This window comes from Lissotriton helveticus, chromosome 10 (genome assembly GCF_964261635.1).
Source record: "Lissotriton helveticus chromosome 10, aLisHel1.1, whole genome shotgun sequence".
NCBI classification, from domain to species: Eukaryota; Metazoa; Chordata; class Amphibia; order Caudata; family Salamandridae; genus Lissotriton; species Lissotriton helveticus.
Window position 1 is genome coordinate 889227813 of NC_136071.1, and position 20620 is coordinate 889248432.

General features: G+C 42.1%; 1 protein-coding gene across 5 annotated transcripts in view; it reads right to left on the bottom strand.

The window, feature by feature from the left end:
* The window catches only part of ULK4 (unc-51 like kinase 4), a 2246396-nt gene that overhangs the window by 1441236 nt on the left and 784540 nt on the right, over positions 1-20620 (bottom strand). For all 5 annotated transcript variants that reach the window (XM_078663530.1, XM_078663529.1, XM_078663527.1 and 2 more), the window contains one exon: positions 7967-8128. In XM_078663530.1, the coding sequence (XP_078519656.1) occupies positions 7967-8128 (162 nt within the window). The remainder of the gene's footprint in view (positions 1-7966; positions 8129-20620) is intronic.

Here is a 20620-nt window from a genome sequence, read left to right on the forward strand (position 1 = left end):
TAGAAAGAAGAACCCCAAAATGCTTTTTTTAAGGTGACATGAAGCGCACACTTGCCCCTAGGGCATTTGTGCGCTTTACATGTTTGAGGTGCATCACACATGAGCTACACTTCCACCCCCCACTCCCCCCATTAATGCATGTTTGAAGTGCATCAAGTGGGGGGGGGGGACTTAGGCCCATAGGTATCCTTGTTTTTTTTATTACTAAATTTGCAATTTCCTAATAGTGATTCCTACAGAGTAGGTATTGCTATTAGAAAATCTCTGTTACTGTACATTCCATTTTGCATTTCATAAATTGCGATTTCTTAGGATTCGCTTTTTAGGAAATGTAAAAAAGGAATTTCGTAAATCTGGCTCACAGCATGTGTTTAATTTTTACTGGCACCACAACCATGACAGCACAACATTGTGTCATGTGAACTTGACATCTGTGGAGGCTATTCAAGCTGAGCTATTTCCACGGATTCTTATATTTTACATATACTACACAGCCCTGCCATGTACCATGCATCATGCGTTAGATGAACGCATTTCAGTGTGGTGGTCCGCATCGCTGCACTGAAATACATTGGCGCACATTTATAGCACCTCCTCAGTGAAGCCGGAGCGCTACGTAAGAGTGATGAGTGTCTCTGCCTACATGTGCCATTTAGCACAATGCAAAGTGCACACAAGTGACTATTAAGTTTTAATAGCCAACAACTTTATTTTATTCTATTGCATGTGAATGACCCTCAACCTTGCGGCCATATATATTAAACAAACCGCATCAAATATTAAAAACCTGAACAGCACATCACTTCTATGCCCGTCATAAAGACGCTTAGAATCATCCACATCGTTTTTTTTCTAAAGGGGGAACATTCAGGCCTTTTTCTAAAGTCAAATTGCTCTATGGAAAATAGTCCAGCATGCACTGGAAAACAATTAAACAATAATGATAACTGACCGTCGGCTTAAAAAACCACGGTCCTTCACATTGCAACCATCATCCAGGACGATTTAGGCAGAGATGCCAGGGGCCGGGCTTGAAGAAAGCTACTAATGTGTTTTTAACAGGAAGTGTCCCACTTTGGTATTCGCAACTGAGGCATGTTTTACAAAATGTACTTTAAAAGTATGCATGTTAGTCTCATACACGAGCACAGCAGATTCACCACAAATCCTAAATGTCCGGTCCAGGGAGGACCTGGCTTAGCAGTTAGGGCTGGAGTGTTCCCATGAGGCACAGCGTCAAGACTGATGTGCATATGGCTGGGTCTGAAATGGGGTGGTGAAGTGAGCAAAAGAACGATGATGGATTTAACCCAGATCTAATAGTGACTGGGGATGAGCATCTAAAAAGTTTCAGCGCTCAGTCCATCATCTTATTGTGTTTGCTTTATAAAAACTTAATGGTCACTTGTGTGCACATTGCACGGTGTAAAATGACATGTGTAAGCAGAGACACCCATCAGTCTTAAGTAGCGCTCCGACTTCGCTGAGGAGGCGCTATAAATACGTGACAATGCATTTCAGTGCAGTGATGTGGACCACCACACTGAAATGTGTTAGTTTAACACATGATAGTGTGGTACTTGGCAGGGCTGTTTATAACGCAGAGTGTCCAATTTGGGCACTTCTTAGCCGAGTCCCACCAATTGCATAAATATATTTGTAAAAAATATACCTCTTAAAACAGTTATTTCCGGGTCGCTTTACACTTCCTAGACTTTGGTCTTTCTTTTGTGTCTGATGTTAGTGTTTAGAAGCAGCCACTTTAGGTCATGTGCATGGTCCATGCTGCTCAGTCTTTCCACCAGGGAGGTAGAATGCGTCTTCCCCGTTGAGCTTGCCCCTTGCCACCCCTTTACTTTATAAGTGCCCTTCCATTTCTGGAGCTTTGCAAGAGTTTTAAAGTCTTCTTAAAGTGTCTCATTGCTCAATTGGGTGTAATTTATGTTTCTCTTGTCTTCACTGCTTGATTTAGCTCGTGGGAAAGTGTCACTCATAAGCGTTGAAAAGTCACTCATAATTACACTGAAATTATGAAAATGTCACACATCGCATTCTGGAACCTTGGCAGCTATGCTTACAATGGTCTCACACATTTCAGATCAGCAGAGTTAAGCAGTACAAACATCAGTAACAATATGATACACATGCGTGAAAAAAGTTGTTAGATATGCGCAGTAACTGCACAGACTTGGACAGAAATCTCATGAATTCCAGATTCTACATGCTATTTTTCTATCAAACATTGTGTTATTTTTGTTTCTTGCAATCATCAAACATAAGACTCCAATAAACTCCTTAAGCATTACATACAAGTAACATTTAATGCACTTATAAACAGCTAAATCTCCATTAAAATGCTCGCCTACCCACCCTCAAATGAAAGAACATGAACACCTCACATGTTTTGCTGTAGATTGTCTATGTTCCATAGGCCTTCATTTCATTGTCCAGTGACTGCGATCTCCCACTAATACGCTCATGGAGGATACCTCTATAGGGGCACAAATCGATTTTTGTAAAGTTTATTTGGGCTTCCTCTTACTGTACATATGGGTCGCTCCAAACACAGGCCTAGGCTATTTTTACACCCCTCCAAAGATGGAGGTTCAGCATCTTTTCAAGCTGTGGTGATGAACCTGTTAGCCACAATTTGCGGACAAACACTGATATACTCTTGATTTTGTTGTTTTTCCCGAGATTACTGCCCCGTGCCCCCCGCTCATCTCTGGCATTTTGCCAACCATACCTGCGGTACTGTTTACTTAAGCACTATAGTGCAGGTGGCAAAATGTTCATCAAAATAATAAAAGAAGGCCAAAGTCTGTGCACTGTTACCTTCAACAAGACTTAAACACTTCAGAACTAATTTATATCTATTGCCAAAGATTGTGATGTGCTAAGAGCATCCAGCCCAGGATACGTCCCAAACATGCAATACCCCCTCCCAGAAGGGATGTCATTTTGTGCAAACCGATATGGCATTTACGAAGTCGACCCTTTGAGCATGGCACCTCAGACGTACTGCAGAAGGTACCATACCACATCTACCACAGGCTCTACCATGTATGATAAACCCTTTGCAGGAATTTTTGTTGTATGGCCTTAACCTGAGAAGGAATCGCAGACTCTTTGGGGTGAAGCACAAGCCTCTCTACAATAACCTTCTGTCAAGGAGCCCAAATACCGTTCCAGCACCTCCGGCAGCTGATCAAATGAACTCTACATTCTATTTTGACTGTCTGTAGAATCACTAAGAGATGTAGGTCAATAACATGCAAGATCTTGCCTTTTTCCCTTCTTAAAGATAGCTGTAGTCAATTACTAAAACCAAGAGGCGGAAAGACAGAGGGAGCATGTTGCATTGAGAACATTGGTAATCAGGGGAGCCCAGAGCTTGACATTTAATTTTGAAAAGTTACTCTGAATGCCACAAGGCGCAGGTGCCTTACTATTTGGTTATTTTCCATTGGCCTTGGTTACCTCTAATAATTAGAAGCTCAGCTTAAGCTTCTGGGGAAGAATAACTAGGCTACAAATGTATGCACCCTGATTGGTGTAGACACTGGAAGAGCAGCTAACATAGGAATCTGGTTAACAATGCCAAACTAACTTAGAATGAATTTAATATGAGTAATACATGTTGCAATTAACCTCATTAGCATTGGGCAAGCTCCACCTGACCACAATCTCGATATCTTGAAATAAAACTACTAAGATAGTCAATTATCACTGATTCAAGTACCCCTCAATTTAGGATCTCCAGCTATAATAATGACAAGATAGATTCTAATCCTGCAATTAATATCAGGATGAACAGTAGCAACTGTTTGTTGTTAATTTACGAAATTCTCTATAGTTGAAGCGAAAAAGATTATTATTATGTTTGCTATAAAAGGTATCTCGCATTCCTTAGCTTAACAACATAAATACTCCAATATGTCTGTGGATGGTCAGTTTAAACACAGTCTAAATTAAGTTAACTCACTTGAAATTAGGGGGTGCTCAAAACAAAGGAGGACACAAAACCATTGAGATGCACATAAGTTGTAAGCGAAGTCTCTTATACTGTCGGATGTAACTTCGCTATTCATGATTTTTTAAACTTTGAACAAGGACAAGCTATATTCCAGGAGATTTATCGAGTCACATTGCTTTTATAGTCCTCCAAAAAAAGGATGCGCTGAATGTACAGGAACCCTCTTGGGCTGTTCTTTTGCAGACAGTCAATGAAGAGCCTCAGGAGAACCCAGGATGAAAATCAATTGTTAAGAATGCTCATTGCCTGGAAGGTTGGCTTAGAAACAGGTAAGTCCACAGACTGAGTAAAAGACAGAAGGTTTGAAGATGAAGTTGCATGCCAATTTTGAAACGATTTCACCCTGAAAGAAGGCTTGTAAAAGTAGCCCACAGAGAGAACTGATAGATGTGTTAAAAACGTTTTCACACTATTGAATGAGGCAATCAGTTTTCCAGATTTCCTCAAGTTCACACCAAAACAGTATCCGTTAGATATTTTAGGTGAGTGTCCAAACCAGCCAACATGTGAGACCATATTAATGTCCCCAAAACAGAGCCTGGGCCTCCTTACATAAAGGGTTTACCCATTGGACAGTCTTATTTATTAAATGGGATAATGTTCTTTAGAGTTGGGGTTCACGGGCAGAACCTGCATTGGAATCAATAAACATTGCATCACTTGTGGGAGTAAATGCAAGACCTCATATGACCCGTTTCTCTTACATGGAGAGTACATTGACCATAGTGCTAAGATATGATCAATAATATTTCCTCCTCACAGATGGAATTAACTGTGTAATACTGGACGTAGCTATTGACTGGCCAGAGTTTGTTTTACAGACAGCATGCAGCCACAAATAGTATTGTTAAAAAAAAAGCATTTGCAATGCAATAGGTCTCGCATTTACGCGAGTTTGAGCTATTGACATTGTAAATAACAATGCCTTTTATTTTTGTTTTCGTTTTTTTATGCGTAAATGCGAGACCTATTGCCTTGCACATGCTTGTTCTCTCTTGTTCTGTATCAGTTTGTTGAGGAAAAAAGTCAGTCACCTAAAATGAGTGCATGCGTCCTTATCTCCAACCACTAGCTCAAATGAAAAACTGTTAGACAAGTGTCCACGTGCCAAACATAAGGGGAAGGTAGAAAGTATTTAGCTTCATGGGGTCCCAGGATGGCTCAGGAAGGAAGGTCAAAACTATTTCTTGAAGCACAGTTAAGCCCTGGCAAATACTGATCTTTTTAGAATTGAAAATTTGGAGTGGGGATTTACTGAGCATGTGCTGTACTGACAGCGCTAACGTGTAGCACAAGTTTCATGAACTTGTTTCTGGTACACAGACTCCAAAGGCTTGTTAGTTTGAGTTTTCAGAGGCCAATACTGTCTCAAAACTAGCTGGGCATCAAAATACCACAGATCAGTTTTGCACTCTAACAACCTGTGATAATAATGCCCACAATATGAACGACGGACCGGTGCCACTGGCAGGATACAGACCTCCCCCCACCCCGCTCACCCACTCACCACATACTAGGAGTCCTCTGGTGTTACCGGAAACGCAACTGCTGGGTCTGACAGCTCTGTGTCCGGTTTTAATGGGGGTGGATCCTCACCCATTAAATCTGCAATGCAGGGGTCAGGGGCTGCAGGTCTGACATGCGGATTTTCACCAGTTATTCCCAGGCCCTCATAGTTATTGTCCATTCACGGGACTCTGGCTCGCAAACTTCTGACGCCCGATGACCCGGTCAACTCAAAATAAGTAGATTAAAAACAGAAAATAGAAAAACCACATGTCTGGCTACTTGTAGGAAAGGCAACATCAGCAACAAACGTGCATTTTTTTCACATTTTCAGATCATATCACCTTATATTACTGTATAGTGCTAAGTGGTTAGCCTGATTTTGAAAAAAACAAAGCGAGCATTTTATGCCTGTGTATTTCAAATGAAAGCAGTTTGGAGAGTCTTAAAGTGTTCCAGGCAGTTCAGCTGGAGCCAGCAGAGGACACCAGAAGACAGCCTGTAAATGTTGCGGATATATTTGTTCCGGTTTTGGCTTCAGACCAGCGCTTGGCTCCTGTCCTCTGCATGCGTGGGTGCACAACTCCTGTCCTCTGCATGCGCGCGTGCACATGTCCTGTCCCCCTTCGCCCACCAAACCGACCACAATAGGCCTCGCCAAGGTGGGCAGTGCATGCGCTGCATCGCCAGGCGAGACCTAAAAAACTATGGTGAAGATATGCACAGTGACAATACTGTCATCTTCTTATACTCGTATGAAATTAACCCTATCCATACCCCTTGATATAATTAAGCAATCTGAACATTTATGTGGTCTAACAAGCGCAGCGTGTGTTACTTCCCACTTAAAAAACAAGATCCAGATCTTGGGAGGGCTTTACCTTCCAGTGGTCGCCTAAACCCATTTAAAAATGTATATATTATTGAATATCGAGACATTAATTATTGTATAGAGTATAATATTGAGTACATCTTCCAGCACTCTTCTGCTATAGGGGAAAGGGTTACAGTGGAAAGATGGATTTAGCTGCCTATTTCCCTGCTAGACAGGAGGTCACTTATTTAATGTTGAGGGTGCCAAACATCCAGCGAGCCTTTTGCAATGCTCAATATATTTCAAATCGGACATTTTTCTCCAATTCAGGTTGTTACTAAGCAAACTTGGATTGAGATGAGAACCCCTCAATCCAAGAACAGATACATTCTTTACACCAATCTGCTGGGAAAAGGGGGGTTGACTAAATGTTTTAGATGCACACAGGAAATTTTACCGGAGCACACTTACAGATAAAGATCATGGGATTTATCCCAAGGATATCAATCAAGAGGGGATCAAGAGACTTCAGAAAGTATGCACAAGCATGGAGAATAAGCTTGCTTTTCAAGAGGGGCACAAGGAATGGGATGCAATTCTCGCAGCATATATACTAACGGTTTAGAAGACTGCACTTAGCATTGTAATTATTAAGCACCCATTTAGTCCATTCGTCTGAACACGGCATTGAGCACTAACTTAATTCCAAATTATCAATGCAAGTAAATACGCGGAGTAGGCATTCAAGGGCATGAGTAGCAACTGGGATTTCTTCCTCAACTGTGTGTTTATAACACATGATAAGTAGTTGTGGGGACTGGAAATTTTACTGGAGTAATCCTTAAATAAACTAAGTGCAACATATTTGCTTCTTTACAGCGAATTTAAAATCTGCCCACCGGAAGATTAAAGAAGGCTCCTTTGCCTTACCATTGAAATCTATAAATACGTCGGTGACCTTCTCATAGCTTGCCTGGCGGTAATGTTTGTGATCGTGGGCAAGGCACCATATATTGTGCCTCTGTTGACCTTTTATGGGTATGTTTTAAAAATCCTTCCAAAACTTTAAACCAGGACTCTTTTGGTGTGACTTGCCTCAAAAACAGCAAAAAAGGGGGTAAAAAATGGCATTCTTCCAACTCGCTTGGGTGGCACAGAGAAAATAAACAGAGGTATAGGGGCGCAGACATTCCAGATAGCACCATTGCTATGGAGACAGAGTCACTCTAGAGTAGGACTGACTGATCACAATATTTCCAGTTCAAGTCTGCGCTTGGCAGATATTTTATATGCCGGGGCATCTGCGGAAAGGAGGTTTCAATCAGAAGCATTAACTAACTCGATTCACCCCGACTCTCCGAATCCATTTGTCTCGGTATTGCAACCAAGTGCTCTGAGTCCATACCTTCTATGTGAGTCCTCAATATAGTGAAACAATAATAAATTGTTGCTAATGTATAACTCTGCAATATTTTAAAGATCAGTTCATAAAGATACCATCAAAGAGATACAGCAGATTATGAAACGAGACAGAATGTCAAACAGTGTTTTCAGAACCCACATAAAATATGTTTAATGATAATCTAATCATCCAAACTCAACTTTCTTACCGATATAGCAGTGATCCGGAGAGAATCCACTGTGGAGTGTGTGAAAAGGTACCATAATGAAGGCCCAATCTCCCCTTTAATGAAGCCTTGTGCATGAAAGGAGATTGTAGTGCAAACATTTTCAACTATTTTGGCTGTCATGTGATGAACAACTGGTTCTTCCTGCAAAATGTACAAAGGGTTGCATTACCGCAAAATCTACAGACATACAATAACACACTGCTACAGTTTACGTGACGTGTCCAGGAAGTTACCACGCTGTAACTTCCTGTCCGCCTCAAATCTAAACGTCACCCCTTCTAAATCCCAAGACAAAACACCTTCCGTGAAACTGTGTAAAAAGTGTACTGTGACAATTTCTGCAGACAGTGTTGTACAAATCGCATAATTTTCACAAAATCCCGATATCCTGGAAGGTCTGATTGTAATGCCAATATAAAATCAGTCTCTTTCACCTGGACTCAATATGTTCCCATGCTCAACCTGCTAATGTACACTAGTGTGTAACTTTCTGACTCTTTCACTGCACGGTTGCTATAAGGCGTGGCCTGTACACAGCCCAATAGAGGCAAAGCTATTTTAAGAAGGATACAGGGGGGACTAAGCATGTAATCAAGGTTGGACCAGCACACTGTGCATGTCGTTTTCTCTCCATGTTGTGCTGCTGCCACAGCATCGTTCCTCGTTGGACAGGCTATACCTGCCACCACGGCCTGAGGCTTTTTTCCTCGCCTGCATTCATTAAATATTAATATTTGTTAAAATGATTAATGTTTGCTATTGTTAATGACGCAAAATCGATTTTGTCATTTGTGCTTAAATAGCATGTTAATCCGTATTCCGTAATAACTCTAGCATACATGATTTATACATCATTCAATCATTTGGTACTCGAATTATGTCACTTATTAGTTTCATGTTATTTAGATTTAGTCCAGTGAACCATATACATGTATTTGATTAACTTTAGATAGTCAGCGTGCATTTACAGTTAGCTTGAGCGGGCCTACGTGCTCTACGCCATTTTAAAATAGATATTGTATTTCTGCTTGTTGTGCATAATATTTTTCTGTTTCAAATTTCAAAGTCACCCTGTGATTATTTAAAATGTTATTCTTTGCTAGTTTACATTTTGAAGGTCGCAGAATATTGATTTGTTGGTTTGGACCAAAACCTCACCACCTGCAGTGAATGAGAAAGCTGAGAAGTTGATACTCCTTTGTGTAAAATCGTTTTGGGAGGAAAGAGTTGGTATTATTTCGTGAGCAGGAGACTGGCTTCAGGCACGGAGATAACATTGAGTTTTGATTGGCCCTCGCCTGGCAGGACGACCTGAAGATTGTAATGTTTGGATGAAATGTTGTGTTTCAGCTGTGCAAAGCTTGTTAGTTAGTTAGATCTTACTCCTCTACACATTTGCAAGCAGACGTCTTCTCTCATCTCATGAGATAAATGCTCCTTATTCTGCTTGCAAAGATATTCTTGAAAATCGTTGTCTTTCTTCCATTTCTAATTGGAACGTTTATCTGGTTCCTCTTTCAATTCTATATTTGCTGATACCAACAGCTTTTCAAATCCCTGTCTTGCCCACCACTTTAGCTTAGAATTTGGGTGTTTTCTTCATGGCAACGAGCCTTTGCTCCGCTTTGTGCTTGATGGTTTTGATATACTAAACCTTCATGTTATTAATTGTATTACTTGGATTATATTCATGCATGTTGTATCCAAGAGAAAATCGATGTATTTTGTATTGAACTGATGTGAGATGTCATTTTGCTAATCTGTTAATAAATCTCCATGGCTTGCTATCTACTCCTCTGTCTTTACTTGCGGGGCAAGATCTGCTTCACTGTCAATGAAATGTTAACAGATTTGTGATTTGAGAAACGCAGAAAGGGGGTCCTTGGCCTGTGTTCTAACCTCTCATGGTTCTGTCGGAAAAGCCACCTGCAGCCCAGCTATTGCCTGAGTGTTTAAGGTTTGTCATTTGAAACAGCAAACTGGTGCACTGCTCGCAGACCTTGGCCAGTCTGGTCCATGTTCAGCAAAACTGCAAATCATTGCATATATATTAATCTATAGAGCTCTTATTACGGGTATGCACAATTCTGGAGATATATGGGTCTATAAGTTGTATGGAAACTGTTATCTGTATGTATATATTGCAATTGTAATTATATTTATATGGCACTTACTACCCCTGATGAGGCATTCAGCACTTTTCAGTGAGTAGCACGCTACTCCAGAACCCAACGTGGATTAGTGGAGGATTAGTATGGGAAACATAAGTACTTAATTGGAGTGGTGGGCATGTGATTCTGTTAGTTGGATTTAATAGGATAAAGGAGAGAAGAATCTAGAAGGTTTTGTTTTGAAGATCATGATAGTGAAAAGAGGTTTGTGATGAGTAAAAGAAGGGATTGAGGAGGTAAGAATCTAGTGAAGGTTATTTGGGAGATTATAGTAGTATAATGAGGTTTGGGATGAGTCAGAGTGGAGGTAGAGGATATATTTTAAGAGGTATACAATGTGAGAGTAGTGTGTTGAAGAGAGTTGATTTTATTGTTCTCTAAGTGGGAGTAAAGTGATAAATATATAGCTACATAACTACATAAAAAGGTATACATGTATATGGAAAATAATCATGAGTTATAAAGTTGTGTTACATAAAGTCCCATATGTACATGTATGGATAAATATTTAGAAGCTCAGACTTTAAAGTGTTGTTCTACATACAATTAATGTATTTTTCATTTTATTTTATGTTAAATTTATAGTTAAAAAAATATGTTTTTAATTATTTATATTTAGTTTATATTTATCCAATATTTCAATAGTGAAGCACTTATTGATTCAATTGTTATGAACATATTTACACATTGTGATAGATAAAATAAAACAGAGACCCAAGATCATATAATTAAATTGCTTGTATAACTTATCACATAATGTGATAGATAAATAAAATAAAATCTGAGACCAGGAAGCATATTATCAAATAGCAGATGAAGTGAGACACTGTATCGGACGCGGCTGACATATCAAGGAGCAGCAATGCTACTGGTTTTGCCTTGTCAGCTGCCTTCCTCAAGTCATTAAGGATCGACAGCGGAGCACTTTTGGTGTCATGTGCCGGTCGGAAGCCAGACTGAGTGGATGAGATGTGATGCTTTTCCAGATAACCCAATAGCAGTTGGTTAACACGTTTCTACATAATCTTGACTGCACAAGAAAGAAGAGCTAGGGGCCACAAATTGTAGAGGTTAGAATGGTCTGCATTGGGCTTTTTCAGTAAAGGGACCATCAAGACCTTTTTCCACTCTAAAAGGATCCATGCATGGGTAAATGAACTATTGGATATCTCTAGGAGAGGTTGTAAAATAGTTGATTTAGTTAGCATACATGTTTTAGGAGGGGTGGGATCAAGTGGGGATCTTGACTTAATTGAGCATGCAATAGTTAACAGTTGTTTGTGTGTTAGGCAGTTGAATTGGTCAGGCCAGATGCCTGATTCTCCCACTAAAGTTCACAGTTAATTCCAATTCATTTAATCTACCATATAGAAGCTGGAGTAAATGCATGAGATTGTTTTTCTTAAGAGCACAAGACCAATCCAAATAACCAACAATAAACAAAAAAAGACCAACAAAATCTGCAAAGCAGCGTGCTGCCTGGTGTAAGGCACTACAGCACTTTGTATGAGGCTATAAGTGCAAAATAAATGCAATTGCAATACAAATACAATATAAAACCGACATTAAAAGTAATGTCCTATTACTTACCGGTAATCATCATTACTACGGGTCCCGTAGTCCTCGACACCTTCATAACAAAGTGAGATAATCCATCTCACTGACAGAAAAAAAGAACGAAGGAATGCTGGACCTACCCTCCTCCTCACGCTGGGAGTACATAAGCGCACAGGTCCCAGCATTCCCTCTGAAATACCAAGCCATGGAGGAAGGCCGGCAGACCAGGATGGGCGGCCATCGGGCAAATTCGGAGCCCACGCGGTATTACCACCGCCGCGCGGCACGGGAAACATCCATCACAGCCCGCGCCACTCCCCCCAAGCCCAGCAGGGAGGGAGAGGCAAGTACCACCGGAGGGACCGAACATCAGCCCCCCCACGAAAGCACAGCAAACACAGGAGCGCCCACGCTCCTGTCACGTCCAAGATCCCTGTCAGAATGACAGAAAAAAAAGAACAGAGGGAATGCTGGGACCTGAACGCTTATGCACTCCTAGCGGGAGGGGGAGGGTAGGTCCAGCATTCCTTTGTTCTTTTTTTCTGTCAGTGAGATGGATTATCTCACTTTGTTATGAAGGTGTCGAGGACGTAGGGACCTGGGGGTAATACCGTATCACTCAGCTGTAGGGTAGTCGATTGTAGTTCATACAGATTGCATAATAATTCCCTATTACTGCATGATACTCTTAGATTCACATATGACAAAACAGCTAGGGGGCATGCCCATCTCCTAGTACTGTAACAGTACACAGTAAATAAACCCATCACCAACTGTACAGGCATTGAATAACTGAAGAGATCTACCACATGCCGCTAGCAAACAAAGGATTTTAACTCTGTATACCACTGCAGGTCCCAATTAGCTACATTCTATGACAGTTTCTTGATATCTCACAATGACAATCAGATAGTGACTCATTCTCACGCTTCCTCAACGAACCCACATCACAACCCGCCTCAGGAAACTATATTGGCTTCCTGTACAGAAGAGATGCCAATTCAAGCTGCTGACCCCTGCACACTAGGCTCTACACAACCAAGTACCTGCCTACATTAACCACCGCCTCAACTTCAACCAACCATTGAGAAAACTATGCTCTGCCTCCCTTTCACTTGCATATAACTCCTCGCATCTACCGAAGCAGAAGTGAAGGATGCTCTTTCTCCCACATCACAGCAAAGACCTGAAACAACCTCTCCACGCACCTCCAGGCCAGCACCTCACTTCCGGTATTCCGAATCGTCCTCAAGACCTGGCTGTTCGAATAAGCCTCTGGGACCTGCAAGCACCTGGATACCCTTTCAGGGATTAGCCGCGCTTTATAGATCCTTATTGATTGAATGATACAGAAAGATAATACTAAAGTCCATCCCAGCAGATCCCTCCACCATTTCTTCCTTGAACCCATGCCTGTCAGGACCCTTAACTTTAAACATAATGTCTCAGAATGGACAATTCATTATAGTAACCAGATAAGTGAACTCTGAACATAAGAAATACCATAAAGGGACCCTCAGAGCTGCCAGCTTAGTGAAAAACATAAACTCCATGCCTGTCTCTCACACTTGTTCATCCATCACACTGCTAAGTACCAGGTCCCCCAACATTACCTCTGTGGCCCTCACACATGACATAGAAACACTTCCCACACTGGAACAAAAAGACAACACACTTCCAACCACGCACAGTGTAGCATGCTAACCACGCAGGCAAGCATTTCAGCGCCTCACGTGGTGTAGTAAGCACTATTTAAATATTGCAACTTTATACTCCATATTCTTCCTACTGCTGCAAAATGTTTGCATTCATGCCTGTTTAGGCAGCATATGTCTCAAGAGATAATTATTCCAATTGCATAGCAAAATTCTCTCTACCGAATCAAAAAAGTCTGCCCTGTCCCTGGTATTTAAACTCAGATAAGTGATTCTGAACAGGCCAGAATAGACAACAACTATCGGCAGACAGTACAGTAGCTCAAACAACCGACTATGTGAGGGACAACATCGTCAACCAAAAGAAGGTGCAAAAGAGCCATTGGGGGAAGAAAACAACCCCAACAGTCATGTGAAGAGCAAAAGACAACACCAGACTGTGGTTGGGCCTGAAGTCTTCCATTTATTTATACAACGCACCCAAAACAGTGTTTTCAGACAGCTAATTTTGTATCAGTGGATTTTTATGTAAACAACGAAACATATTCAATCAGGAGCAGGATAATCAGTAGCTCCCTTAGTTAACTGACAATCTACAGTCATGGATGTGATGGATACATTTGCTATGCTTAGGTGTTAAGCAACACATCAACTGTTGTTCAACAACCAGCTGCACCTATGTGATTATCTCTTTAAAGCACCAGACTACAGCAAACTCCTCAACTTTGAAGGTGCCTGCACTTATAAGTAGTTTTTAGAACTAATGAGCTGTCATTCCATTAAAGAAAAGGCTGGCACTACAGTTATTAAAACAGTTGAAATATATCCCCTATGCACTCAGCAGTATGTTGGAGGAGTTATACTGGATACTCACTGGCCAGTATTCATCTTCCCACTTTTAGCCATTGGCCTGAACCCATTTAGCAAACTTTTACAAACTATAGCATTTATAACCTATCTGCGTCACCACCATTTAATACAAATTGACTTACTCCAATTCTAGTGTGCAGAAATACTGTAACCTATCTTTACATTTTGAGAGTGTCTCGAAAAAAACTAGAAGGGAAATAAAACAACTTGGAACACTTCTTCTAAAAGTTAAAAGCTAGCCTTGCATGTCAGTATCCAAAGCAAGATCAAAGTTAGATACTCTGCACCAAGCGAAAAACACTGAGACGTCATGCTGAATGACTCAGCTGCAGCAGCGCTTGCCTTCCAGCCTTGTCCCACTTTAACTGCATGCATAACTGTATACTAAACTGCATGTTAATTTATCTCGGATTTCTTATGGTTTGCTCAAAAGTGGGTTTTGGAGAAACTTGGTGGTTTACCTGTTCTTCCTCCTGCTCTGGACACTCGCACCTGCATCTTTGGTAGCCACTTTACTAGTGCCATTACTGTTCAGCTCCTCTCCCTCGGTAGCCTGGAAGAGGGGGTGGACAATAGGTTGGCGTGGGATTGAGCAGGACCAAGCGGCTCTAGCCTGGCTCTTTCAGGCTGCAAGTACAAGTGACAATTGGTGATAAGCGGAGGAGGGGTGGATCGCGCCAGACAGTGTGAGATTTTCTCCACTCTCCTTTATTTGTCTATAAAAGACAGCGATGCAAAGTAAGTAGAAGGCTGCAGCAATGTGGCTTATGGCTCTGGCACAGTGAGTTGAGCTGAGCTGAGCTGTGAGTTGTCACACTTGTGCTATACGCACAATATTTTGTATTTTTTACACAATGGGACAATGAGAACTCTTGTGAAGAAACTTTAATTAAAAGCATTTTTTAAACAATTTCCTTTGACCTAGAACAACTATTTCACATTACTACTGGCTATTGATCCTACCTAACCGTCTGTCCGGATATTCATATATATCTAGTAATTTAGTAACCTGCATAGTTCCATTTGTACTCTGATGTAATATTTATGTTACTTTACAGTGTAAGCTGACTTGGCCTCATATTGTAAAGGTGGTTATTGTGGCTTCTGAGGTCCCTAACCTTAGTGGCAGGTACCCAGTTAAAATGCAACGCCAGTACACCTCCCTGTACAAGCTAGAATAAGCCAAGGAGTGTTTTCTAAGCAGGTGGTCGGGTGAGGAGCATGCTTACTCAATGGAATTAGTGGCCCTCAGACCTCCATTAGAATCTTTCAAATATAATTCCATGGGTTATTAACACAACCATCTTCTCGAATGAGGGATCCAGGTTCAATTTATGGGTTATCGATCTTTGAAAGGGCCAAGACACCTTGTCACAGGCTTTTTTGCCTATCGCTGGGGAGTGGAAGACAGGAGCTTTTTCTGGGACATGAGCAAAGAGTCTGATGTTATTAGAGGCCAGTCATCCTTTTATAAAGCCAGATGTATTATTGATGTTAGCAGTTGTTCCAATCTTGTAGCTAAAATGTTTGCATATAGTTTACAATCATGTTGAGTAGGGATATTGCTCTATAGCTTTTGGTATCTAATGGGTCTTTGTTGTCTTTCGTGGATGTCTGTTATTAACAACTGTGAAGTTCAGTCCAGTTTGCCTTTGGTCGCACGAAAGGCAAAGAGGAATTTAGGTGTGGTGCAAGTAGTGGTTGGAAAGTTTTTTAAAAGTGGCCTATGAAGCCATCCGGCCCAGGTGCTTTCTTTGTTTTAGGTTTTTTTTTATCTCCTTATCTATCTTTTTTGTTTCGAAAGGTTTTTTCAGAGTGAATTGGTCTATTTCTTTAATTGAAAGGAGATTATTATTTCTGAGGTATTTTTCACAATCTGGGATATATGGGTGTCAATCTGAATTGTAGAGTTCTTTGTAGTATTGTGCAAAACAGCTTACTATTTTCTTAGACTCAGTTTCTATTTTACCTGATCTGCTTTTGATTGCAATGATCGAGGAGCGCTGGCTTTTCACTTTTAGGTAGTAAAATAGGAATTTCCTGACCTTGTTGAATTCGCATAGTTTTTTCACTTTGTTGGTGTTTAGCCCTATGTGAGCTCTCTCGCCTATTAGTTTATTATATTGGTTTAGGGTTTTGACTTTTTGGATCGTTTTGGTGGAATGTTTGGAGACTAGGAGGCGCTCAAGCTGTTTTACTCTTTCTAGTTCTAGTTCCTCCAAAGTTTTGTTGGCGGTCTTATTTTTGTTGGGCATAATACTGATCATAAACCCCTGATTGTTGCTTTCATGGCTTCCCAGAGTGTTTCTGGAGATGTATCCCGAGAAGCATTCTCTTTGAAGTAATTGGCAATTACAGAGCTTATTTCTTCTCTGCAGCTGGGGCCATTTAGTAGGGTATCATTGAGGCACAAGAGTCTGTCAGGGTTGTGGACGTTGGTTAGTGTATTGTCTATTTATATACAGGCGTGGTCTGAAATAATGATGAGTTCAATCCTGGGGTTACAACAGAAAGAAGTTAGTTTCCGATTAGTCAAGATATAATTGATCCTTAAGTCGGAGCTATGTGGGCTTGAGTAGAAAGTAAATTTGCTACCTGTTGGGTTGAAAATCCTCCATTTATCAGTTAGTTTGTGTGCAGTGCATACATTTTTCATTTGTGTGGGATCTCCCTGATCTACGTTTGCAAAGGGGATAGTTTATCTAGCACTAGACCATTGGAAAGTTAAAATCAATAGAATGTTTGAACCATTTGGAATTTCATTTAACCTTTTGTTTAGGTCACCAACATTTTGGGCAATCTGCAGTTGGTGCATATATGTTGATAATAAAAAGCTCCTGGTTATCTTTTGAAATTTGTGAGATGACCCATCAGCCTTCTGATTCTTGTATATTCTTAGTTATTTTAATGCCTGTGGATCTGGCAAAGACCGTGACACCTCAATGTTCTTCTTTAACAGAGTCAGGGAAGCAAGCCAATTCCGAGTGCCAGTTGTTCAGGAGATTTCAGGCAATATCCTTATCTATTCTGGTCTCAGTTTATGAGAATATCCCCGGATGGTTGAGCCCCATTGCGTTTAGCGATAAGATCTTAAGAGTGCTAATAGGTATGATATTTGTTTGTCTCAATAAATTGTGGGAGTATCTGTGGAGAGATGGGAACATATTACATCACTGGATGATATGAGGGACCAAAGGTTAGGTGTACCTGGTTGATTATACTTGCCATATCCTCGGGAGGGGATGGTGGGACGGTAGGGTGATAGAAGGCGAGGCATAGGAAAGTCAGAAAGAAAGAGAGAGAACTAAATAAATAGAAATCCCAAATTCCCATCCCACGAAGGAAAGTGGAGTTAGTGGTAGTCAAGGAGCCACCCCTGTGGAAGCTACAAGAAAAGGGTTGGACGTAAAGGGGGGTTCACAGCTGGGGGGATGGAACACGATCTGGCAAATTGGGAGGTGTCAACAAGAGGAAGGTCTGAGAGGGTAAAGAATCACAGATTTGTCTTTGTGAAGTTTTAAGATGATTAAAGCTCATCCAATGCTTTAGCTTTGAAAGACACACACACAGCTGAACAGCAGCATTTTAAGAAACATCTTGTACATAAGTTCTGCATCATTAGCATACAGAAATTTTTAGAAAACCACGGATTGATACAGATGGTCTAAAGAAGACACATACAAGTTACAAACTGCAAGACAGGAGAGAGAAAGATCTACGTGAGGTAGAAGCAATACTTAAAATTACCTTCTCACAGGCCCCAAAAAGGGCTATAGCTTTCACACAATACTCAATGAGCCTGTTCAGCAGTATTTCATGGTTCACTGTATCCTAAGCTGCTTAAATGTTTAATAAAATCAGTGCTGCTGGAATTTTATTGTCGGAAGCATAGATAGGCATATACACATGTTGCAACTCGGTACAGGGGCAAGGGCAAAGGCAAAAACCTTTCTGAGGAGAATGTAGAAGACTGTCTTAACAAACAAAGATAAATGATGAAAAATAGCTTTTTGCAGCAGTTTAGCCATATAAAGCAGCTGGGAGTTGGGAGAGTAGCTAGCCAGATTATCTGGATTCAATGAATTTTTCTTCAAAAGAGGACATATGATAGGGGACAGGAAATATCCTCCATAGTAACTAATAAGAGGGAGAAACAACTAGAACTACAGACTCTGGAGGTGGACTTGGCGGTGGCGGAGGCCCGACAGGCTAGAGACCCGACCCCCGACCCATAGTTTATACCTAGCACAGCGACGTCACAGGGAACACCTGACGGAACTGACCAGACAACAACTAGCGCACACGCAACATAAAATATATGACATTGGCGATAAGGCGGGAAAGCTACTGGCGTGGTTGGACAAAAAAGAGAAAAGGGACAGATGGGTAGCCCAGCTTAGCACAGTCGAGTGAAGTAGCACAACGGATCCCCCACGCCATAGTGGACCTGCTGGCACGACACTTCCAGACAGTCTACTCCACAAACTCAACGATCTCAGAGGAGGAGGCGTTGACCGATGTAAGGGAACTGGATATGCCCAAACTGTCCCCGGAAGAGGCACAAGACATGGAGAGGGACCTCTCGGAGGAGGAGGTGCAAACAGCCATTAGAGCGTTGCAGTCGGGCAAGGCGGTAGGGCCAAATGGCATACCGGTCGAATTGTATAAAAGCATGGCAGGCTCGCTAGCCCCGTGCTTGCTGCACATGTTCGCGGAAAGCTTACAAACAGGAAATCTCCCGCCAGACCAACGTACGGCCACTATAGTAGCCATCCTGAAACCTGGAAGCCGGCAGACCAATGCACCTCGTATCGTCCCATCTCCCTCATCAATGCAGAGGCCAAAATCCTCGCCAAGCTATTGGCGGTGAGACTTACGCCATACCTAACGAAGCTCATCCATCAGGACCAGTCGGGCTTTATGCCCGGTAGAAACACGGCACTTAATTTACGAAGGCTACACGGGGCACTTGCTCATGCGGAATATGGGCAAGAGCCGGCAGTGATACTTTCATTAGATGCACATATGGCATTTGATATGGTTCACTGGCCCTTCCTTTTCGCAGTACTGCGACATTTGGGATTCGGCCCAAAGTTTTGTGCCTGGGTTCGACTACTTTATGCGAAACCCATGGCACATGTCACTGTTAATGGTCACATCTCTGAGGACTTCCCCTTGGCGCATGGCACGCGCCAAGGCTGTCCTTTGTCGCCGCTATTGTTCGCCCTCGTGCTGGAGCCCTTGGCGGCCTGGTTACGGTGGGAGCCAACGATCCATGGCTTTAGATGGACTGAGACCTGGGAGGATAAGATCTCCCTTTACGCTGACGATATCCTGCTGTACCTCACTTCCCCTAGGCGTTCTCTAATCAATCTTTTAGATGAGTGCGAGGCTTATGGGCGGGCCTCCGGATACACTATCAACTGGTCTAAGTCCACCATGTATGTGCTCCGAGGCTCTCCTCCTTGTCTTCCGGACAATTGCCCATTGAAGACTGCGGCAAGTATGTTTAAACACTCGGGGGTCCACATTACAGCTGATGCAGAAGACTTTTATAATTTGAATCTTCAACCACCGCTGGAGCGTCTTAGGCATGATGTCCGGCACTGGGAAACTCTACCGCTCACCCTGCTTGGGAAAGGCGGCACTCTTTAAAATGATGACGTTGCCTCATTTTTTGTATATTTTGGAAAATACACCCTACCCAGTCAAACCTGCATATTTTAAAGCAGTAGCGGCACAAGTATCCAATCTACTGTGGGGCAACAAACTGCTGCGTATTGCACAAGCGAAACTGGTGCGCAGCTGGTACGACGGAGGGATTGCGCTCCCAGATGTGCAACTCTATTATTGGGCAGCACAATTAAAAGTGATCAATCAATGGGTACATCTTCCGCAAACAGACCCGGCGCTGAAGGCGGATAGGGACCAGTTGGGTGTCGCAGACCTGCTAGCTACCCTCTGCGATAAAAAACTATCACTAACAAAATTGGGACCGCTGGGGCGTACACTTGGGATATGGCACACAGCTCAGGCAAAGATAGGATGGCAGGGGGTGCTCACACAGCTCAGCAAGCTGTGGGACACGAAGCGAATGGGAAAACTCAGGCACAGCAAGGGTTTCGATCGCTGGGATGCTATTGGGATCTCCACGGTCGGAGACTTATGGGAAAAAGGAGGAGTGATTCCCTTCAATACGCTACGACAGCAATATGACTTAGCCCCCTCTGAAATGTTTCGCTATAACCAAATTTGACATACTCTGATGGCCGCGCTCCCACCTGACTCGGAGGTTCTAGAGGCGTCCCCTCTGGAGGACAGATTATTAACAGACTATATGCCACAGAAGGCGACCTCCCTAACCTATCGTGGACTGGTGA